A 23,330-nucleotide genomic window follows, 5' to 3' on the forward strand; every position below is an offset into this window, starting at 1 on the left:
CTAAGGTGCTCCCCAAGGAATGAAAATCATTTCTGAGTGTATTCAGTGACACAGAACAGTCTCCCCTGCATAGTTAGAGTCACCCCTGCATAGACCTTGAAGGAGATACATCAGAATTTTAGGATAAGAAGGTGTTCTGAGGTCAGGACTGGTCCCCGAGCCCCATCTACAGTGTCGTTGACAGCTGGTCGTTGAGCTTCTGCTCACATATTTCCCTGGTACTGCTAATTCCTCTCCCACAAGACAGACTGCCCTGATCCTTAAGACATCCTTGGGTTGGCAGGTCTTACTCATGCTGTGCTTAAGTTGGCCTCTTGTTGATATTCCGTTGGCCCTTCTCTCTGCAAAACAGTTCACAACCTGCTCTGGTTTTGGTAAGACAGGCCTTGGAGTTGCAAGGAAGTGGTCTCTTGTCTGTGCTTGAAGCATCTCTGTGCTTCCCTGCTATCCTCGGAGACATTATTCCCAGGCCTTTGGGCGCTGTGTCGTTCTCCTGTAGCTCCCTTGTAGCACTGTGTCTCAAAGGAGTGGCTTCTTTGAGTGAGAAGACACAGGGGTGCCTTCTAGGCATGGAGGAAACCCAGCACAGGACTCAGGAGGCGGAACCCCCAGCTTGAAGGCGCGTTTCCTTCCTGAGCGACTGCACGGCCCTACGGCTGTCTTCATTTCCTGACTTGCTGAGAAGCTTTCCGAGTGGCCACAAGCATCCAGAGTTTTCTGCCCCCTCCTGGAGTTACTGGTTCTTCAGTGGCAAATCCACATCAGCAGGGAATGCGTAGGGTTCCATGTGCTGGTGGGGGGGACCTTGACAGTTCCTGTCCTGGTGTGAGGAGTGCTGACCTTAGCCTGCACTGGAACTGATGTGAGACTCGCACCACGTTGTCCCTTCCTTGGGGAAGACACCCCAGTGCTCATAGTTAGGAAGGACTTCACACAAGTGCGCTTGCCTAATGTGTAAGGATTAAGTGCACGAACTTCAAGGCCTGGTTTCATATGAGGCACTGATGTCAAGTCACACTGTAAATGACCTGCTCCTAAACCTGCAGGCATGGCATATTTCTTAGTGTCTCTGGCTCTGTGGCCTTGGCCAAATCATGGAGCGTCTGTGGACTTTGGCTGCTGGTCTGTGAGGTAAGGTCTATCTGGGGATGTCTGAGGAACCAGTATGGATCTTTAAATGGCCCCTGTGACAGCTGGTGGCGACAGAGGGGCACATTGGTGGTGCAGAGAGAGATGTTAGCCTCCGTAGCTTGGGGCAGACTGAACTCAGCTAGTGCTGCCCTGTGCAGGGCACCCGGACTCCAGCACTGTGTGGCCCTCACTGGCCGGTGACACTGACGTCAGTCCAGAGTCGCGCCGGGGAAGGCCGTGGGGAGAGCCGACTGTGCCACCTGCCGTGTTCCTCCGTGGGTGTGAGCTGGTGTGGCCCAGGCACAGCACTCAGAGCGTGCAAGAACAGGGTGCTGGAGACACGGTCCTGGTCCCTGGAGAACGGTCTTGTGGAGAACAGGAAGTGACCCTGACGGGCTGAGATCACGGACCCCCTTCCCAGAAGAGCTGGAGTTGTGGGGCTCCCTGAAGTATGGACTGTCCCCTGTGGAGCAGTGAGGAAGTGGGGTCTTGGCAGAGGGGACGCTGGGGGGCGCCGTGGTGGTGGGAGGCGCTGAGTGCATGTGGGGGACGGTGGGACTTCCTCGGGGGAGTCAGCTGAAAGGAGAGTGAGCGAGGCCCTGGCTGCTGTGTGAGGGGTTCAGGACGAGTTCCTCGGGCGCTGTAAGGACTTTCAAGGGTGCTGGACAGGAGAGGGACCTAGAGCCATGTTTAAAGAAGTTCGTCATGCCTAGAGTGTAGAGCTCCACAAAGTACGATGTCGGTGCCGAGGAGGTGTCCCGCAGGCCCGGCGAGGGGGCCGCCTGCACTGAGGATGTGCTGGGGGGCTGGAAGGAGGGGACCAGACCTTTGGGCAGGTCTGAGTCTGCGTGGACAAGCCGTGGTGGTCCTCTGAGGGGCTGCAGGAAGGAAGAGCTCGGGGTGCTGTCAGATGGGAAGGAGCAGCAGCGAGGCGAGAAGAGCAGGGTGACGAGACCGAGGTGAGACCGGCCCAGGTAGTGAACCCGGAGTGACCCGGAGCTTGGAGGGGGGCGGCAGGCACTGAGGGCTCAGGGTGGCGCCACCCAGCGGGCACTAGCAGCCGTTGGCACCGCCGAGGAGCGCGCAGGGCAGGAGACGTGGGCCTGGGGAGCTGCATCTTCAGGTGATTCTTCAGTCCAGGCTTGCGGTCAGTCGGGTGCCGCCGCCTCTGAGGCAGTGACCTAGGTGACCAGGCCAGTCCCATCTGTGAGATCCCTCAGCCCACACTGACGGGGAGCCCACTGCCCTCAGCCGAGCCTGTGAACATCATGCACGGGCCTTCGGCTTTGCTAGATGACTCATTCAGTGTCAAGACTATTTCTTGGTCACTGAGGTTCAGAAGGACTTTGGGTGGCTCTATCCTCTGAGGACTAAAACTCTGAATGTCTGACATCTGCTCTCGGCATCAGTTTGAACAAAACCCCTTTGTTCATGGAAAGTAGCTGAAGGGTCTAGGGGAGCATTCTGATGCAAAGTCCGTGGCCCTCCTGGCTCTGCTCGGCCAGGTCCCTGGAGCTCTGGGCGGGAAGCGACGCCCCGAATTTTCAGTGCGACTTTGCCCACACCCGCAGTCTGTGAAGGTCCAGTTGGAAGCCCCTCAGGCTTGCTCTTCACTGCCAAGTGGCCATCTTTAATCTGTGGAAATGACCCGAAGGGAAAGGCAAATAGACCGGGGAGAATTTGTGCAAGACGGCGATGTGTGCTGGGAAGGCAGTTGTGTTTTGCAGTATACAGCACTGCCCTTTTGAACAGCCTCGGTCTGAAGTTCCTGTGTGTGTGTGTGTGTGTGTGTGTGTGTGTGTGTATTCCGGTCTGAAGTTCCTGTGTGTGTGTGTGTGTGTGTGTGTGTGTGTATTACGGTCTGAAGTTCCTGTGTGTGTGTGTGTGTGTGTGTATTACGGTCTGAAGTTCCTGTGTGTGTGTGTGTGTGTGTGTGTGTGTGTATTCCGGTCTGAAGTTCCTCTGTGTGTGTGTGTGTGTATTACGGTCTGAAGTTCCTCTGTGTGTGTGTGTGTGTGTGTGTGTATTATGGTCTGAAGTTCCTGTGTGTGTGTGTATGTTTATTAGTTTGTTTTCCAATAGTTGTCAGTCTCTCAGTTGTGTCTGATTCTTTGTGATCCCATGGACTGCAGCCCGCCAAGCTCCTCTGTTCATGGGGTTTCCCAGGCGAAAATACTGGAGTGGGTTGCCATTTCCTTCTCCAAGTAGTACGATTTTCTGAATCGACCGGCAGACACACATTCAAGGCAGATTGCACCTGAGCCTGCTCCCCTTGCTGACTTGGTTCCTTGACTACCCCCTTCCCCCTTGGCTAGACTCTGGGCTGAAGGATCCTTCCTGGGATGGGAGCCCTGCCCCAGCCAGTTCTGCCCACCGCTGTCCCCACCTGTGAGGCTGGACCCCCCTCTCCCCAGGCCCTCCTGGACCTGTAAGATCCCCATTGAGCTTTTCAACACCCCAAGGCCAAGGCTTCCATCCCAGACCAGTGAAATCAGTCAGGGGCCCGGGCATTGGTATGTGTTAAGAACTCACCAGGGGCGCCTGACTCACAGCCTGCATTGAGAACCACATAGGCAGAAGTTTCCAGAACAGGAAGTTTGTTGAACTGCTTGCTCATCCCAGACGGCCTTTGAGGCCACTAAGACACTATCCCAGCTGGGCCTGGGGACCGGCATTTGATTCTCAGTGGGATAAAGCACATTTGGTAGACGTGGCCCTGCAGGGCCCTGAACTCCGTTTACCCGAGGCTCCCATCAGAGGTCAGGAGCTCACGGGCCCTCAACACGCCATCCTCTCAGCTGGCAGAGTCATGCCCCTAGGGCTACCGCACATGAGGCAGCTGTTCCACTTAGCCCGCGCCTGGCTCGTGCTTGACATGCGCTCAGTTGCCGGAAGGGAGAGTTCTCCCGGCCCCATCCTCCCTTTCCGAGCACCTCACGTTTCTTCTCTCCTGGCAGGTCCTTCGGGGTCGTCCTCTGGGAGATCGCCACGCTGGCCGAGCAGCCGTACCAGGGCCTGTCCAACGAGCAGGTCCTTCGCTTTGTCATGGAGGGCGGCCTTCTGGACAAGCCGGACAACTGTCCTGACATGCTGTACGTATGTGCCGAGTCCCTGCGGCCTGGCGGTGTCGGGCTGGCCAGAGCGCTTGAGATGAGGGCTTACCTTAACGGAAGAGCCTGGGCATTTGGGCTGGTGCCTTTATCCCACCTTATCTTCCTTAATCCTGGGAAGATTTTTGCAATGCAGTTTGCATTGCAGTTTCTCAGGCCAAATGTCTTTGTGAAATACTTGAGCCACAGCAATCCCTGCCAATCTTCTCCAGGCAGAGTTGTTTTAAAAAAAAAAATGCAGCAACCTGACATTGCTTCCTCTGAAGCCACAGTCCAGGCTGCTCCCTGGCCACTGGCAGGGCTCCTCCAGGCTCCAGGCGTGACCTGAGACCTGCTGCAGGCTGCTCCAGGACGCTGCCACCACCTGCATCCCCCTCGGGTTTCTTCCCTGTTAGGTGTTTACAGAGGTTGTAAACAGAGTGAGGGGTGGGCTCCTGGTAACCTCCTCCAGCAGCCGTGCGGACCGGGAGGCAGTTCTGGGGGCCTCCTGGCACACGGCTTTCTGTCCTGAGATTCGTCAGGAATGGGAAACAGTCCGCCAGCCTCGTGGGCCTCCCTGCTCAGCGTTCTTGGGGCAAGCCCCTCTGTCTGTGGTGGGCAGCGCTGCCGAAGGTGTGAGGCTGTGCCGGTGTGCTGCGGTTGGGTCTGCAGGTGCAGACAGGCACGGGTGAGGAGCACTGGGCTTGCTTTCGACATGCACCTTCAGGCAGGGCTCATGATTTTCTGGATCCCGACAGGTGGGAGGCAGGCTACCACTAATACCTCAAGGCCAATCCAAGAATTTCCAGAAGCACTTTTCAGGACAGTTTTGGCCTCACATTGGAAAGGACCCCAGAGGAATTGTTGGGTTGTTTCTCTGTCCACGTGGAAGCCGCCCCGCCCCGCCCCCACCCAGCTCTGCCACCTCCCTGCTCCCCTGGCTCGGGGGAGGGCCGCCTTGTGGTCAGATGATACGGACGTGAGTCAGGCACCGCGCTGTGTGGGGACCAGGGGAATCAGCCCAACAGCCGGGAAGGCTCGGTTCACTTGGTCTCTCAAGGTTTACGTGGATCGGGAAATGGGGATGCTGGTCCTCTGCTCAGTGTGACAAGGTTGAGATCAAGATGTCAGCCTGGCTGACAGGTCCCTTTGGGCTGCTGCCAGGAGTCGGCTCCTTGTGGCTGTAGGACTGAGGTCCCCGGGTCTGGCTGGCTCCCAGCTCCCAGGCCTTGCCACCACTACCTGCACTCCCCGCCACGAGCTTCTCACAGTGAAGCAGCTTTCTTCTTCAAGGCCAGCAAGAGGAATTCTGCTGCTGCTGTTGACTTTTTTTTCTTTACCTATTTAAGTCACATCCATGCTGGGTAATCTCCCTTTTGATTAACTTAGAGTCAGTTATTAGAAGCCTAAATGAAGGAGTAAGATCTCATCACACTCACAAAGTCCCTCCCATGCAGGAGAGGGGATCATATGGGGCATCTGCAGCAGGGGCAGGGATCTTGGGGACCATCTTAGAGTCTGAGAGCTGCAGCCTGGGAAGCAGAAACTGTTGTCCAGGCAATAAATCAAGGTTTTCGTTTTTCTCTAAAGCATGTTTAGTGTAGCTTCCAAGACTGGATCCCTGAGCTCCAGGTAGAGTGTGGGAGGGGTGGTGGGATGGGGGTGGGCCTGTTCTCCTGGCTCCGACTGTGCTGCTGCTTTGAGAGAACATTAGCTGGGCATCCTACTCCTTAGCTGCTGCCTCTGAGCATTTGCTCAGCCAAAGCAAATGCTGCTCTATCTCTAGGACAGCTCCCATGGCGTTAGGAAAGAGGCCAGGGAATGCCACAGGAAAGGCAACATCTTTGCCTCAGTGTGTGTGTGTGGAGGTGGGGTGCCCGTTGATCATCTGAGCATGGGCCCGGCCTAGGAAACCTGCGTATGTCCTGGACATGGGGCACAGACTGTGACAGGAAGCTCCACTTCTCAGGAGGCCATGCCTCGGGGGACACCAGGCATCCCAGATCCCTCACCAGCAGACTGCCTGGCACAGTGTCTTCAGACTTCGGGACCCAAAGTTGGAAGAGACTCAGACAGCCACTCAGTACGTTTTCTTGCCCCTCACGGAAACTCTCCCTCTTCTCCTATGTTATTATTTTTTTTTAGTTGCAGCATAACGTTGTCTGAAACCTAACAGTTTAAGACAACAGGAAGCATGTATTATCTCTCGGCATTTCTGGAGGTCAGGGAGCCAGGAGCAGCTTAGCTGTCTGGCTCTGACTGGGGGTCTCCTGAGGTCACAGTCCGGCTGGCAGCCAGGGTTGCACTCATCTGAAGGCTTGACCCGGGCTGGGATCCACGTCCCAAGCGGAGCACTCACTGCTGGGTGCTACACGAGGCCTCAGTTCCTCTGTGGTGTTGCTTGAGTGTTGTCATGCTACGCAGCTGGCTTCTCCTAGGTCAGGGCTCAGCGAGCCTTTTCTCCAGAAGGACATATCGTAAGTGGCAGGTAGTGCATATTTTCAGCTCTGTGGCCCCTGCGATCTCAACTGCAGATGCTTGCCTGGGCTGTTTACAGGAGCAGTCAGAGACCTCAGAGGAACAGGTGTGCTTGTGGTCCAGGAAGACTTGTCTGGATCCTTTATTTGAATTCCACATAGCTTTCGTTTTGTTGTAAAATATCGTTCTTCTTTGATTTTTTTTTCCCAACCATTTATTGATACAGACAGAAAAGCCATCTTTAGCTCCCAGGCCTTGCAGAATCAGAGAGCAGGCCAGATGTGGCCCGTGGGCCCGGAGCTCGCCTGCCGTGCCTGAGGGCAGTCGCTCCCGTTGCAGAGCAGAAAGCTCACACGGTGTTCTTCAGGGCCTGGAAGTCACGCTCCTCGGTGTCCAACGCTTCCTGTGGGCTGTGTCTGATGTGATGAGATTCTGTGAGGTGTGGACACCGGGACGTGAGGGTCTCAGAGGCCAGTGCTGCGCCCGACTGGCGACTGCCCTCCACTTCGAACGGTGTAGCCGCAGCACTGTTGGCAGCCCGTGAAAGCCGCCTTCCTTCAGAACAAAAGCATAAGTAGTGGACTTTGAGGAGCGATGCCCGCTGAATTCGCATGAGCGTGTCTGGAAGTGGTGGTGTGTGAGCAAGCTCAGAAGCAGCCCGGGAAAGCAGGCGTGAGCTTTGTCCGTGTGGTCTGGGGGTGTGGGAGGACAGGCACTGTTCCTGAGCTTTCTCTTTCTTTGACTTGAGTCATCATTGTCTCTGAGAAACTTGTGGGCTGCCTGAAGCTGATCTGCCCCCAGGTGACAGGAGCTTTACTGTGATTTAATATGCCTGGGAAGCAGCTCCCCTGCCCTGGGAAAGGCAGCGCACTTCCTGTTCCCAGCCTGCAGTGACAAGGAAACAAACGTACATGGCGCGGTTACTCTGGGATATTAAATGTATAATTCAGGAGGCCTTTCTGCCCTGCCAGGCAGAACCCCCTTGGCAAACTTTCTCCCTTCTAAGAAAGAGCGAGAGGAGGCAAGTTGGTTTCATAGAGAGTATCTGTGTTGTCCTTTTCAATTTATTGATGAGCTTAGGTGAGGAAGACGTGTTCTGGGAGATGGGGTTCTTTTATTACAAAATTGAAAGAATAGCTCTTGTTTTTCCCATGGGAGAGGAAAGTCACTGAGCCCTTGGGAGCTGCCTGAAAGCCGTGCTGGGCCCCACATGGAAGAGAGCTTGTGTGTTCCGGTTCCGTGGTTCTGGAGGTGTGGATGGCACCCACAGGGTAACGGGGCGGGTGTGCAGGGGCTGCTGGGGGACCTCAGCTCAGCGTCTTTGCTTGGCAACGCCAAGCAGTCACCGGCTGTTCTGAGCAGCCAGCAATCCTGATGCCCTCCAGAGGACAGGTGCCTGGCTTCAGAGGAACAGCGTCAGGGACCAGGCCTCAGCGCGTCCAGGCCCGCGGGGCTCAGTCCTAAGATGCAGTGTGGATCGCTGAGCGCAGGGTTGGAGACCGATCGGCCTGCACTCCTTGGCCTTGGCTCACGCTCAGGCCTCCACACTCAGCTGCCAGTGTCCTGGAGCCCCTCCGAGCACATGCTGGCTGCTCTGGCCTGGAGCCAGGGCTGTGGGGAGCAGTCCCCACTCCCAGCCGGCCCCGTGACTGAGAGGCCGGGGCACGGGCGGGACAGAGGCGGGCACCGAGCGAGGAGTGTGCTCTCTGCCCACAGCCCCCCAGATCGCTCAGCTGGACCTCTGCTGGGGAGGCCTTCAGGGTGCGCCTTTCAGAGAGGAGTTTGAGCTTCTCAGTCCAGAATCGTCAGCTCGCAGATGAGTCTGAAGCAAACTCGGTAGACTCTGGTGGTTTTGCAGTTTTCAAGCACGGGTTTTCCCTATTGCTGACTGTTGGAGATCCTGGGCCAGTTGTGTGGGAACTGAGCGCTTGAGTGGGACGCAGACAGGCTGGGATGGCACTCATACCTGGAGAGCCTGCAGCCACTTCCCCGGAGCTGGGCCCCGCCCTTGATCTCTGCCCTGAGACAGAGGAACGAGGGCTGAGTGATCAGGCCGGCCCCCAGCCCCCTGCCCCTGCCAGCTGAGGAGCAGGGCAGGAGCCTGAGTGTTCAGGGAGGCGAGGAGGGGTGCTGTGAGCCCCACAGGTCCTCTCTGGAATGCCGTCTCTGTCATCACAGGGACAACGGAGGCCGCTTTTGGCAGGTGACCGCAGGCTGCCCACACACGGCCGGGCCGAGGGTAGGGTGGAGACGGCCTCCACAGGCGCACAAAGGTGGCGGCTCCATCTGGTCCTGCCCAGGTGACGGCCACGCACATGTGCACCTCCCATGCGGGCATTCAGTGCAAGACAGCTCCTGCTCCCCAGAGCCGACCAGTTGTTAAAAAAATCTGCTTTTTTTAAAGAGGAGTTTTATCAGCTCATAAATCCTTCTAGAGTCTACTGGAAAGTTTTCTTGTGGAGATAGTGTAAACAAGGTCTTGAATTTCGCCAAGTGAAAAAAGACTGCCTTTCATGGGCAGCACTGCCCGGCCGTGGCTCTGGGGAGGTTCGGACGCTGTCATGTGGCTTGTTGGTGCTGACATCACTCACAGGCGTCCTCCTCTGCGGGGGGCCACTCCTCAGCCCCAGCCCGAGGGGCGCGGAGCCAGGACCCGTCATGTGTCCTTGACCCTGGCTACACTTCTATTCAGGGATAAGTCAGTTGGCTAGAGAGGAAATCACAGCTGAGCCATGGAGAGGCATGTCATGTATTTATGGCTCTTTTTTTTTTGCTTTTGGGAGGGGAGGCATTGGTCCTTTTTCATAGGAAATGATGGAGGTGAGGATATGGAAGGGGCTCGTTTGCCATCTGACCCAAGAACAAGCCGCCAGTTTATCTGCAAAGCCCCCACAACACCTGTGACCGTCAGTGGATGGCCGAGAGGGAGACGGGACAGGACTGTGGTTTCTCTCGTTGAGGCTGAGAGCAAGTTTCTCTTTCTGAGGTTGGTGGCGGCATTCCAAGTGCAAGCAGGTCGTTCGTGAGACTTCCATTCCTGCTCCACCCTCACTCATTTGCGGATCTATAAAATGGGGCTTTATTATGATATGCACCTTCCCAGACCCATGCAGAGTAATGCCGTATACACCCATAAAGCTCCCAAGAGCACTGGTTGCCTACCGTGGGGTTAGCGTCCTGACCTCTTGCAGGTGATTTAGTTGGGAGGGGAAGGAGTAGTCCTCCTGTTTTGACTGAGTCTTCCTCCACTAGAGCAGGGGTGGGAAGCTTTTTATGCCAAGGGCCACACGGTAGGGCTCACAGGCTGAACCATCTCAACTATTCAGCTCGTACAACTGCTGGTTTGAAAGCAGCCACAGACCCTGTGCAAACAAATGGTGTTTCCGTCACAGTAAGGCTTGATCTACAGAAGCAGGCAGCCGGGCGCTCTCTCGTGCCCGCCTGCACTCGAGGCCACACCCTCTGCTCTGACTTGACCTGACACCCTTCTCCCCAGGCCTTCCAAGGTGCCTGGCTGGTGGACCTGGGAGCCTTCCTGTCCCCTTGGGCTTTCTCTCTTTGAAATGTTCTCTGGGGCCAGACTCAGGTCTGTCAAATGTCAGCCTGAGGCTGGAAGCCAGGTTGGGGCATGTGGAGCTTCCTAGATGTGGGGAATTCCATTTGGCCATTTTTACTGAAAAGTATCTCATTAGCCAGAAGTTTTGAAACAAAACATAGAACAGTTTCTGGCAAGAAAACAAGTGGAAGGGAAGGCACTCTGGTCTCCATGAGAAAAGGCCACTGGCTACTGTCTTCTCAGAGCCTCCTCCATGCTCCCGGCAGCCTGGACCTGTGTTCGGCCACCTCCCGTCTGCCCCAGAGGTCTGCGTAGCTGGAGCCCTCTGCATGCCTGGTGAAAGAGGGGTGCCCCTCCCCCCGCAGCTGTGCTGAACCCCTGTCAGCACAGCCTGCTCCTGGCTTTTTCCCCTGTGCAGCCGCCTGTTCTAGGGGCTCGGGCCTGACGCTGGGCCGGTCACTGTGGGCACGTGACGCCGAGGCTTCCCAGGTGCCCTCTCTGCCCGCCCTGGGCCTGAGCAGGGACCCTGGCACCAGGCTCTCTCATCTGGCTCCAGGCCCCTCTCTCGCTGGGTTCAGGGCAGCCCGTCTCCCATGCTGGCTCTGCCACCTTGGGACACGCCGAACGCAGCCTGAGCCCAGGTGCTGGAAGGGGGCCCTGTGCCCCTTCCGTCTTGCAGCCACACTGCCTGGCATTACTTGTCCTCAGTTCTCTGCCAGTGGCCCCCTGCGCCCAGGAGGAAGCTTGGAAACAGCCTGGGTAGAACTGAAGGAGAGAGCACTGTGGGGAAAACTGATCGCTGCTCAGCCTCCTTAGCTTTCTAATTCTGGAAATAGTGTTTGTCCAGTGGCTTCAGGAGACGCTTCAGATAGAAGGCTGGTTTGCATTTTATGTAAATACGTGTACTAAGAGGCTTTTGTGGGTGGCTCAAATACCTACAGAGAATACGCCTGCAATGTGGGAGACCCTGGGTTCCGTCCCTGGGGAAGATCCCCCAGAGGAGGAAATGGCAAACCCACTGCAGTGTTCTTGCCTGGATAATCCCATGGACGGAGGAACCTGGTGGGCTACAGTCCCTGGGGTCGCAAAGAGCAGGACATGACCGAGCCACTGGCACTCCGTGTGGGACCTGTGTTTGTCCCTCTTGGTATGTGAGAGTTAGGGTTGAGTCCTGCATGTGGGTAAAGTGACTGCAGTGGTGGACGTAAGTCGGGAGAAGCTGAAGGCTACCTGTGTCAGAGAGACACAAGCAGATACTCTCCTGTGTCAGAGAGAGAAGGTAGACACTGTACCTGTGTCAGAGAGACCGAGTAGACACTCTCCTGTGTCAGAAAGATACAGAGCTGGGGGCCTGGCACGGCCTGCGGCGTGCTCCCTGCGCTCGGTGTGGCGGGGCTGCCCAGCCTGCGCCCTCCGGCGGGGCCCACCTCTGCCATCTCCCCGCAGGTTTGAGCTGATGCGCATGTGCTGGCAGTACAACCCCAAGATGCGGCCCTCGTTCCTGGAGATCATCAGCAGCGTCAAGGACGAGATGGAGGCGGGCTTCCGGGAGGTCTCCTTCTACTACAGCGAGGAGAACAAGCCGCCCGAGCCGGAGGAGCTGGACCTGGAGCCCGAGAACATGGAGAGCGTGCCGCTGGACCCCTCGGCCTCCTCTGCCTCCCTGCCGCTGCCCGACAGACACTCAGGACACAAGGCTGAGAACGGCCCGGGCCCGGGCGTGCTGGTCCTGCGGGCCAGCTTCGACGAGCGGCAGCCGTACGCCCACATGAACGGGGGCCGCAAGAATGAGCGCGCCCTGCCGCTGCCCCAGTCCTCGACCTGCTGATCGCAGAGCCCGGCCGTGCACACAGTAAAGCGCGCGCGCGTGGCGGCGGGGGTGGGGAGAGAGTGTTCACAATCTATTCACAGCTTCCTGTACCTCAGTGGATCTTCAGAACTGCCATGGCTGCCCACAGGAGACGGCTTCTCTGCAGTAAACACATTTGGGATGTTCCTTTTCTCAATATGCAAGCCGCTTTTTATTTCCCTACCCAAACCCTTAACTGACACGGGCCTTTAAGAACCTTAATGACAACACTTAATAGCAACACTTGAGAATCAAGTCTCCTCTCTCTCCCTGTCTCTATCACTCTCTTCCCACCTTTCTCTCTCTTTCTGCTTCATGGTGGAAACACACATTTGCCGCAAGCCCAGGCAGGATGCCCTCTGCATCGGATTGAAGCGAGGGCTGCCCGTCTGTGGCCCCACGTTGCCCTGAACACACCTGCCGGTCACCGTAGGTCTTTATAAAAAAAAAACAAACACGTTGAGACGGGATTTTTTAAACTGTGTCTTTAACATTTTTAGGGACATACGAAATTTACAAAGGGCCATCGTTCACCCAAGGTTGTGACCATTGTTAACGCTGCCAAATTCTGCCAAAACCCCCACTTTTCCCCCTCAGCGCCCCCCCCCCCACCTCCGTTCTCTCCTTTCCGGAGGCCTGGGCGAGCCCGGAGGCCTGGGTGAGCCGGGAGCTAGTCACTTGTTAAGGGCCACGCTGCTGACGCCCTGCACCCGGTCGTCCCCGGTGTTCCGAGTCTCGCCTTCACACAGGTCCGATGGCTTCTGACGAGGTGATTTGGGGGGCACTGGACAGAATGAGACTCGCTCTCAGTGAGGATGGGGAGAAGCCAGCCTGGCTTCCCCACCCCACGCTTTCTGCACCCCCACCTTCTAGCCCCCCGCCCCCCGGGAATTCTGGAGGAAACAGGCCCTGTTGGGAGTCTGGAAGACAGGCTTTGAGTAAAGGTCGTCCACGTGCCAGTCTCCTGCCCCCGCCCAGCCCCCAAGGACACAGACGGGAAGGGGTTGCCAGGGCCTCAGCCCACCTGTTCATGCAGGTCTGCAAGGAAAGCAATCCCAACACCACAACAGTGCGAAGAAAAGCAGTACATGGATTCAAGCATTCTAAGCTTTGTTGACATTTTCTCTGTTACTAGGACTTCTTCGTGGGTCTTACAGTTCTATGTTAGACCATGAAACATTTGCATACACATCGTCTTTAATGTCACTTTTATAACTTTTTTACGGTTCAGATATTCATCTATACGTCTGTACAGAAAAAAAAAAAGCTGCTATTTTTTTTGTTCTTTATCTTTGTGGATTTAATCTATGAAAACCTTCAGGTCTATCCTCTTCCCTCTCTGCTCACTCCAAGAAACTTCTTATGCTTTGTACTAGCGTGCGTGACTTTCTTCCTCTCTTCCCAGTAACCGATACTTATCTAACATAGTTCGCCATGAACTGTTTGATGCCTTTTTATAAATACATAGCCCTCCCTGCCCCCCCTGCCGCGTTAGTTCTGCTCTACCCCTAGGCTCTGTGGGCACGAAGCTGGTGAGGGCGGCGCGGAGGGGCGGCGGGTGCCTGCCCCGACCCTCTCTCCCCAGCCTGCCCTCACACCGCGTCTCAGTCTGTTCCAGTGCAAGACATGACACAGACTCAGGTCAGAAAAGGCTGAATACATCGCACGTCCTTGTTCAGTGTTGATACTCACCGTTGTTGACAGGTCTCAGCTTCTCTTTCCCTTGCCTTTGTTTCAGTTGTGACACATATATCTGTTTTTTTAATTCTTGGGTACAACAGCAGTTTTAACTGCAGACACTAGGCATTTGGATTACTTTTTTTTTTTAATGGCTATTTAATCCTTCCATCCCATGGAAAACAGCTGCTGAGTCCAGGGGTGCAGCGGCGCCCGCGCGCTGCAGCGGGCCCGTCTCCGGAGTCCTGCCGCCACCCCGCCCCCCCCCCCGACCGGACCTACCTGTCTTTAGAACCGGAGAGACGCCCCAGGGCAGGCTCCCCCCCCAACCCCCGGCGCCGGTGGGGAGTGGGGCGCAGGGGCGGTGTCCTCACGGAGCCACCGGCAGCCCCTCAGCAGGTCAGGACAGCAGGCGCCGCGGGGCGAGGACCATGCCCCGTGCCCAGAGGACCGGGGGCCTGGCGCAGGGGAGTCGTTCCCCGGCCAGCAGGCCGAGTGCTCGGAGCCCGGGGTCTCGTTTTGTTTAGTTTTTCGCACTTCTCACCAGAGTAATGACAGCACAAGAGTTGCTTCCGGGATGGAAATGTTTAAATTAGGAGTAAGAACAGAGCTATACAGTATGGTGATTGCTAGTTGCGACTGGAGATTAAACACACACAAGAAAGTTGGTAGTGCTTTTTCGCTTGTCACTAGTCTCGGACTAGTCCCACTATTTCCTCTAGTCTCTGTCCCATAGTTTTTCCCTTAAAAAATGAGAAAAAGAAAAAAATTAAGGTATATGTAGGAGTTTTAATTTATTTTGTGATACCAGTTTCAATCACTGTAGAGAAGCCCCCTTATGAATTTAAATACTGAGAAAAGGCTTTGTGTGTGTGTGTATGTGCGCGTGTGTGTGTGTGTGTGAGACAGGACAGTTTAGGGCTTTTTGTTTTTTCTTTCCCAAACATCTTATCTACCTCACTCTTATTTTTTATATGTGTATATATAAAAGGAGTACATCTCACATTTCTCAGCACCTGACAATATGCCGTTGATACTGGTAACCTCATGCACACCACAGGCCGCACACACCAGGTGACGCAGGGCGAGGCCAGCCTGTATCCCGGGGTCACAGCAGCACGAGCTCCCCTCCCCACTCGCCTTTCTCTGCGACGGCTCATTTGGCGTCGCTCCTGTTCTCCTCCTGGCTCAGTTTCCCCAGAGGCAGGGAGGGGCCCGCAGGTTGTCTTGGAAACCAGCGACTCAGTGCAGACTGGGGGGAGGGGCGGTGGTTTCCAGGGTGGGGACCAGGCCTCAGGGTGGCCGCTGGGCCCTCAGCCGGGTCAAGTCAGCACTCTCTACGGCCACGTGGGCTCCGAGAGAGCTGGGCAAGCGCCTCCTCCTGCGGGTTCTCGACCTGGTGGTGGCCAGCCCCAGGTAGGATGCAGGAAGAGTCCCCGCCTCCCTGTCCAGGCTGTTCTCTCCACCTCGCCCTCACCTCCTTCCCAGGGGCAAACAAAGACGTACCAAACCTTTGGGCTGGAAGGGGCTGTGCCTCCTCCCCCGCTGCCACTGCTCACAGGCGGGCGCCCCCTCCAGCAGCTGCTCTCACAGGCACTGGCGTTTCATCTGGGAAATGCAGAGGGGGGGATCTCCCCAAGTGTGGCGGCTCCTTTCTGCTCCCAGGACTGCAGTTGTGCTCAGGAGCTCCTCTCTCCTGCTGGAACACCCCTCTCCTTCCCCAAGTCCCCTGGCATCTTAAGGTCATTGAGAAGTAGTGTCTGATCAGGGTTTCCCGCTTCCACACTGTAGGTGACCCCGTGGAATAGCGGCCTCTCCTCCGTTTTGCACACACCTACCGGTTTCCACAACTGGATTTCTACAGATCATTCAGCTGGTTATAAGGGTTTTGTTTAAACTGTCCGAGTTGTTGGTGTCGCTTTTTGTTTTATGTAGGTGGCTTTCCTTTAAATAGAGAACACTAACAGTATAGTGCCCATCATAACAAATGCTTCAGAAACACAAATAAAAGAGAATTTTTTGCTTGTGTGATGGTGCAGTTATTTTACTGGACCAAACCACCCACCTTGACTCTACCAAGGCATCATCTGTCCACAGTTCTAGCCTAATTTTATGCTCATTTCCCCACCTCTTCTTGGTTTCCTCCTTTGTATGCTCCAAATAACTTAAGCTGAGTTGTGGCGTTCTCCGTGCAGCCTCCTTCTGACAGCAGCTCGCACTGCTTGGCGTGACGTGAACCACTGAGGCACATCATTGAATCGAAGTGATCATTAAAACCTGACCACACACAGCCCTTCCCTGAGGCAGCAGGAGCTGGTGTGTTCTGGAGACGTTGTTGAACTGCAGCTGGGTGAGACCCAGACCACCCCAGGACTCCCTTAGAGGATGTCCTGACATTTGACACAGTTGGAATGAGCTTCCTCCTTGGAAGAGAGAAGACTATGTTCATGGCCCACACTGGCCTTTCCTTCCAGCCTGTCTCTTATGACTTGGAACATTTCAATAATAGGAAAAAAAAAGAAAAAGGTTATTGTGGAGCTACTCAATCGAAAAATGCTTGGCATGAAGTGGTGTGTTCCGAGTTGGGTAACAGATGTCAGAGCCAAGTATGATGCCAAATTCTAGGCCAGTTTGTTCCACTGAAGCCTCTTTCTCAGCAGCCCACCTCTGGGGCAGGCGGCTGCATGGGATGCAGGCCGCTGTTATGACAAGGTCACACGTACCTCAGAGCAGTGAGAAGGCTAGGATACTTGGTCCAAGGTCCTCAGCTGTCACTGTTGGGTCCTCTGGCCAGACAGTGTTAAAGGCAACTCTTTCCAGAACACAAGCACCCTCCAGTTGGCAGTAAAGCTCCGTGGTATGCCTTGGCCCATTCCAGCAGACCCGGTAATACATTTAAGGTTTGGGGTTTGTTCTTTTGTTAATATTACTTTTGTGTTTGTTGGCTGTCTTTCCATTTCCTGGGCTAAGCAGCATTGGGAGACATGGCCCAGAGATCCACTCTTTAAGAACCAGTGATGAAATCAAACTCTTAACTCCACTCTGACATAGTGGGTGGTACAGATGAGAACGTCAAGAGAGGATGTTGCTTAGACTGAACCTCTGTTGCCAGAGATGCTGAAGATACAGACCTTGGACAAGCCAGAGGGTTTCATTTTTGGCCTCCAGCTTAGATGACTAGTTGGTCATTTAGAGAACAAGCAGACGAACACTCCTTGATGGTGGAATGAGGAGGTGGCAGGAAACCATTGTAACAGGGATCGTGAATGACGTGGAGAGAGGAAAGCATGAGCAGAAGGTACAGGGCTTGGAAGAAGTGTGGGCTGTGCTTGGAACTTGATGGTTTCGGAAGGTGTCAGACCACATCAAGGCTCAGCAGTCATCCGTGGGCATTTGGTGTCAACAGATAAGCCTAACATCCCACTTTGGAAACTGTTACTGCGGAGTTCAGTCAGATTGTTCAAGAACATGAACTGCATCGCACCGTCAGTTGTCAGTTCTGGGGCGTGACTTTAGGGTTTTGTTTTGTTCATGCAAGAACATAATGATTATTCATCTGTGTGTCCACGTTTGTGTGTGTCCACATCTTTCTGGTGAACATCATTGTAATTAGTCACTCATTAGCGTTTTCAATAGGGCTCTTAAGTCCAGTAGATTACGGGTAGTCAGTTGACGAAGATCTGGTTTACAAGAACTAATTAAACGTTTCATTGCATTTTTGTAAGAACATAGAATAATTTTATAAAATGTTTGTAGTTTATAATTGCTGAGAATAATTTAAAGACACTTTTTTTCTCTGTGTGTGCAAATGTGTATTTGTGATCCATTTTTTTAGGACACCTGTTTACTAGCTAGCTTTACAAGATGCCAAAAAAAAAAAAAAAGGATTTTACCCTGACCCAAGCCGTGGTTCACCCTCTTTTCCCCCATGCTTTGTGCCCTAGTTTATAACAAAGGGACGACGGTTTAAGAAGTAGTTCTGTATCTTCAGTATCTTGGTCTTCCAGAACCCCCTGGTTGGGTAGGGGATCATCTTTTACTGCTCATTTCCCTTTGGAGTGTAGCTACTTTAACAGACTGAAAGAACCTCATTGGCCCAGCAAATCGCAGAGGTGTTGCAGCCCAGCGGCGCCGTGGCGCCATCCACATCTGGTTGGGTTGGTTGGTACTGTTGGGCGGAGCCTCGAGATGGAAGGACTCCATCGCACGGCTCACGGCTTTCGCGATGAGCGCGCCGCACAGACTGCCACAGAAAGACGGTAATAATGGCGCACGCAGGCTATTTGCTTCCATGCCTCATATCATGGTTAATGCTTTGCTATGACGAGGAAGAGACCCTATTTTTATTTGAGGCAGAACACCGAATGTAGATGTTTTTCAATAGAAAACAAACTCTTTTTAATACAAACTATACACATGCAAGATCTTTTTTAAGTTTGACTCCATTGCTTCCTGCTCTCAGTGGGTCATTGGCCATATCAGCACAGCTCCACAAAATCCCCATCACTGGAAACACCTGGGTGTTTGTGCTACATGGGAGAAAGGTCCAGAACCAATTTGGGTTTTGTTTGCAACTTTTCCTTTGGATGTTTGGTGTTGCGCAGACACAACCACAGGTGATGGATGCTTGGCAAAGACACCTGTCTGCTTTCTAAGCCAGTGAGGTTGAGATTGGGGTTTGCCAGAGTCTGTCTACCTCTGGGACAAAAAAATAAAAATCAAACCAGAAGGCACGATGGAATGGATGCATCACAAATAATGCATTTTCTGAGTTTTCTTGTTTAAACAAAAGTTTTTTAAAAAAAGTTAAAAATTTTAAAAAAGGTAATAACATGGCCAATTTGTTACATAAAATGACTTTCTGTGTATAAATTATTCCTAAAAAATTCCTCTGTTTATATGAAAAAATCAGTAGATGGAAAAAATTTCAAAATGTTTTTTTGTATATTCTGTTGTAAGAATTTATTCCTGTTATTGCAATATACTCTGGATTCTTTACATTACCGAAAAAAAAAAGAAACTTTGTCTATTTTGAATGGCTGAAGCTAAGGCAATTTTAGTTTCTCTTACTCTGCTTTTTTCTAGTAGTTAAAGTACTACATGGTTTAAGTTAAATAAAGGAATTCTGTATGCACTTTGGTCTCTGATTTTGCCCCTCCCCGCACTTCTGAGCAGGGAAGCTGAGCTACAGGTGGCGTGTGTGTTCGCTGGGAGGCATTCTGCGTGAAGGCGTCGCCCTGTTTCCGACAGCTGAACCTTCTCGGCATGCACGTTTCGGGTGAACAGGAAAGCTATTCTCTCCATTACATCAGCCAGAAGAAAACTTGAATTTCTATAAAATAGAGATATCTGTGCTTGATTTTTGACTGCCCTGTAGGCTTTTCCATAGACAAAAGTCAGGCCAGGGCAGGTTTCATCTGGGTGATCCTGGGGCAAAGGACTCTGTTCACACTTTGACATCCTGGTTGGTCCCTCACGGTCCGCACACCTCAGAGGGCACAGGCAAGGCCTCGGACACACACACAGGGCACAGCTCACTGGCACTGCGCAGACACCTTAGTTACTTTTCAGCCGACGATCTTGGCCTACCCCAGGATGCTGTGTGAAGTCGCTTGAGTCCTGTCTGACTCTGTGTGACCCTAGGGACTGTAGCCACCAGGCTCCTCTGTCCATGGGATTCCCCAGGCAAGAATCCTGGAGTGGGTTGTCATGCCCACCTCCAGGGGATCTTCCCGACCCAAGGATTGAGCCCACATCTCTTCCGTCTCTGGCACTGGCAGGTGGGTTCTTTACCATTAGCGCCACCTGCGAAGCCCTGGCCCAGAGACTCTACAAATCCCAGGATTGTGATCTTTGCCAGAGGAAATGTCATGGTAGGAAGTGTGAAGACATGTTCGACGGAAACAAGCTATGCATGTTCTTACACATCAGGAAGACATGATCATTTATTAAACTTTGATCATGGGACTTTATACATCAATAATAAAATCAGGCTATTGGACAAAGGGGGTTAACTAGCCAGGTGTAGGCAGTAGAAGTAAATGAAAGGCTGTGCTTGCTTACAACCTGGTGAGTGTCAAGGACTTGGACCTAAAAACAAAAAACAGGGGACTCTCAACTCTCGGTGTTGCCCTGGAGTTTTGCTTCCCACTGTCACGGTGAGCCTGGTACCCAGGAGACCTTCACTAGAGGACCCGTGACTCACAGCAGGCTCACGTGAGGCTCGGTTGGGCATCTCACCTCTGGAAGGAGCCCAGGCAGCACGATTCCCACCACCCCGGGCGGGCAGCGCTGTGCCTCCAGGCCTCAGAGGCTCAGTCTGCACCTGTCCTCAGCCAGGGGAGCAGCAGGGTCTCCTGAGGATGAAGGTGCTGGGGTTGAGACGTGCAATACCCTCGCCCCACCGCGCCCCTGCCCAAGCCCGCAATCCAGCAGCACTACTTCCGTATCCACCCTCCCAGGTCCAGCTCCAAGGCCCACGTGCAGCGCTCTGTCCTCACTGACGGACATTCGCGTCCACTCTCTCACCAGGTCTTCACAGTAACTCTGCAAAGGAAGGATTTCTGTTCCTCTGTTTTACAGATGAGCAAACACGCAGACATGTCCAAGGTCCCCCAGCTGTTAAATGACCAACCCAGGGCTGAGCCTTTTGAAGCTGTGTCAGCTTTCAAACTGTCTCGGAACTGCCCGCACCTCAGCCGTAACTACAGAGACCCTAGTGTGTACTGGGGTGATGGCAGGCCACTTAAGACGAGGAGGTAAACGGGTCTCTGGCTGCTTCCGAAAGAACCCTAGAGGCCACAGCGGGTGGGAGATGACGGCTGTTCATCAAGAGCTCTGGGCCTCTGACTGGTGACATCTAAACGTCTGCTTGGCGCCAAGCCACACACATTTTACAATCTGAAATAACACTGGAGCTGGGTCTAAGAGGAGGCCTGCTTGCCACCGTCCTGAGACGAGCTAAAATAAGGTGGGGTTGGGGGCAGTGGCCCAGGGCTCTGGGTAGCAGGTGTTTGCCTAGGATTGCAGAAGGCTCTCCTCATTAATAGCCGTGCAGCCAGACCTGTGCTTGGCATCCAGACCACCCCGCCCCTCTTGCTGCCTTTGGTCTGCTGCAGTGGGACTTTGATCCGTTCTATGTCAAGTGAGCCAATTCCATTCGCAAAGGGGTCCTGTAAAATCTATTACAAACACACGAGTGTGCTGGAGGGCTAATGGTAAAGTGTGTTCCTTTGCCCAGTTCCTTTGTTATTAAGGTACAGCTGCTTTTACTTACACTGAATAAATCTGGGCATTAAATAATGATTTTTCTTTAAATGAAATTAAGTAGAAAATTACACTGTGAGCAGACCAACATAACAAGAAATTTCCCAGAGCTTAGCTCTTCCTCCAAAAAATAATATGGCCAAAGGGGGTTCCAATGGAAATTTTCCCCTAGACAACACTGGGACAGTAAAACCTTGTTGTGAGCAGCTTGGCACAACGCCATAAAGGCAAAATGAAAGATGCAAAGGGGAGGTTCTGTTTCTTAAAAGGCAGAAAAATACTGTTTATGGTAGAAAAGCTAAACCCAGCTATTAACCTTCGCTTTGGGGCCAGACACTATGGGGGGAATGTGACGTGGGATGGCTGCCATGAAAAGCAGTACAGCAGTGTCTCCACAAAAGTAAACTCAGAATTACCAAATGATCCAGCAATCTCACTAGGTATGGCCACACATGCACACACACACACACCTAGACAGGATTCTGAGAGAGACTTGCACACCAGTGTTCATAGCAGCGGTATTTTCACAACAGCCAAAAGGTGCAAGCAGCCCAGTGTCCATCGAAAGATGAATGGCTAAACAAAATGTATTCTATATACACAATGGGGGTGTTGCTCAGCCTTAAAGGAAGGAAATTCTGACACACGCCACATGGATCAACCTTGAAGATATTTTGCTAAGTGAAATGAACCAGTCACAAACAAAAGTTCCATGAATATGAGGTCTCCAAAGTAGTCAGATTCAGAGAGGGAGGGTAGAATAGTGGATGCCAAGGGCCAGAGGGAGAAGGGGGAAGACAGTGTTTAATGAGTGTGGAGTTTCAGTTTGGGATGATGATGGTGGCAAGGGTTGCCCGAGTCAATGTGCATATTGCCACTGAGCACTAAAAAAATGGTTAAAATGGTAACTTTCATGCTATGTGTATTTTATGACAATTTTTTTATGAAGTTAAAAAAGCCCAAACACTAGAGACTCGGTGGCTCAGAGGGCGCTTGCAGCGCCTGGATGCACAGGCTCAGAGGACCAGCCTGGGGGGCCCGCAGTGGTGGCTGCACCCGTGTTTCCCCAGGCTGGCCAGTCACAGGTCATCCCGCCACACGGGGCCCTGGGGAACGAAGCAGAGGTCCCAGCGATCGGACGGGATCACAGAGGCCTGAGACACAGACTTTAAGGGGGAAAAAGACATTACTAGCATTTCATTTTGGAGAAGGCAATGGCAACCCACTCCAGTACTCTTGCCTGGGCAAATCCCATGGACGGAGGAGCCTGGTAGGCTGTAGTCCATGGGGTCACCAGGAGTCGGACATGACTGAGTGATTTCACTTTCACGCATAGGAGAAGGAAATGGCAACCCACTCCACTGTTCTTGCCTGGAGAATCACTGGGACGGCGGAGCCTGCTGGGCTGTCGTCTATGGGGTTGCATAGAGTTGGACATGACTGAAGTGACTTAGCAGCAGCAGCAGCAGCAGCATTTCATTTTATTGTCAGGAAAACCATAACTGAAGCTAGTTAATCCCCTATGAAATGTCTGCCTTTCAGAGTGTTCTTCTTTCTTTTGACAATAAAATAACCCTTTGTGATTTCGTTGAGCGAATTCAGAACATTTTTCCTTGGTGTAAACTGTTTTATAAGCAATTTTTTTTTTAAAGCCCCTCAAAGCACAGTTTAACTCTACACACAGGAGTGAAACATTTCATTTTCTCTAATGGAGCAGTCCCCCAGTTGGTTCTCCCCGGCTGGAACTGCAAAGGCTGAGCTTCTGGTTTTGAGCCCGGCCTTTCTCAATCTCCTCCAGCATTTCCTGGATGAGGACTTGCAGGGCTTTTCCCAGCAGGCTGGCGGGCAGCCGAGGAGATAACGGAGGGACATGGATGAGGGCCGCACACACATTTCCATGATGCAAAGACAGGTAGTAGGCGTAATCGCAGACATACCTACAACCACACAAAATGCCAGGTTACTCCTTGGACCAGCCTCGAACCTCAGCTAAACGCAAGCAGAAGCAGCAGGGCTGCAGCTCTGAAGCATAAGGGGCCCACCACCCAGGAGACCCAGCTTTTGTTCTTCTGCCTCAGAAAGAACCTGCTGCTGGGAAAAAGCCATGGAGAGGCTGGCTCCGGGCCTCGTGTCTAGCAAGTGGCTGATCCATAGGAGGTACCAGATTTCCAACCAAGGAGTCCAAGACGCTCTCTCCAGCCTGTGAGCCCTCCTCGACTCATTTTACTGTCAGAGTTGCTTCAGGTCTTTGCTCACGACCCTCCAACCCCCACCTTTAGCAGGA

General features: G+C 53.3%; 2 protein-coding genes across 4 annotated transcripts in view; one reads left to right on the top strand and one right to left on the bottom strand.

Moving 5' to 3' along the window:
* Positions 1-12,558, top strand: part of IGF1R (insulin like growth factor 1 receptor) — a 298,490-nt gene extending 285,932 nt beyond the window's left edge. Inside the window, exons 20-21 of the mRNA XM_069559224.1 lie at positions 4,089-4,223; positions 11,701-12,558. Coding sequence (XP_069415325.1) covers positions 4,089-4,223; positions 11,701-12,082 — 517 coding nt within the window. The 3' untranslated portion in view covers positions 12,083-12,558. The remainder of the gene's footprint in view (positions 1-4,088; positions 4,224-11,700) is intronic.
* Positions 12,559-19,703: 7,145 nt separating this feature from the next.
* PGPEP1L (pyroglutamyl-peptidase I like) overlaps positions 19,704-23,330 on the bottom strand; it is an 85,198-nt gene continuing 81,571 nt past the window's right edge. For 2 of the 3 annotated variants that reach the window (XM_069559249.1, XM_069559252.1), the window contains one exon: positions 19,710-22,983. In XM_069559249.1, the coding sequence (XP_069415350.1) occupies positions 22,752-22,983 (232 nt within the window). In that variant the 3' untranslated portion in view covers positions 19,710-22,751. Of the gene's footprint in view, positions 22,984-23,330 lie in introns of all 3 variants that reach the window. The other variant, XM_069559250.1, reaches the window with a different exon arrangement.

Source organism: Ovis canadensis, chromosome 18 (genome assembly GCF_042477335.2).
Source record: "Ovis canadensis isolate MfBH-ARS-UI-01 breed Bighorn chromosome 18, ARS-UI_OviCan_v2, whole genome shotgun sequence".
Classification (NCBI taxonomy): Eukaryota; Metazoa; Chordata; class Mammalia; order Artiodactyla; family Bovidae; genus Ovis; species Ovis canadensis.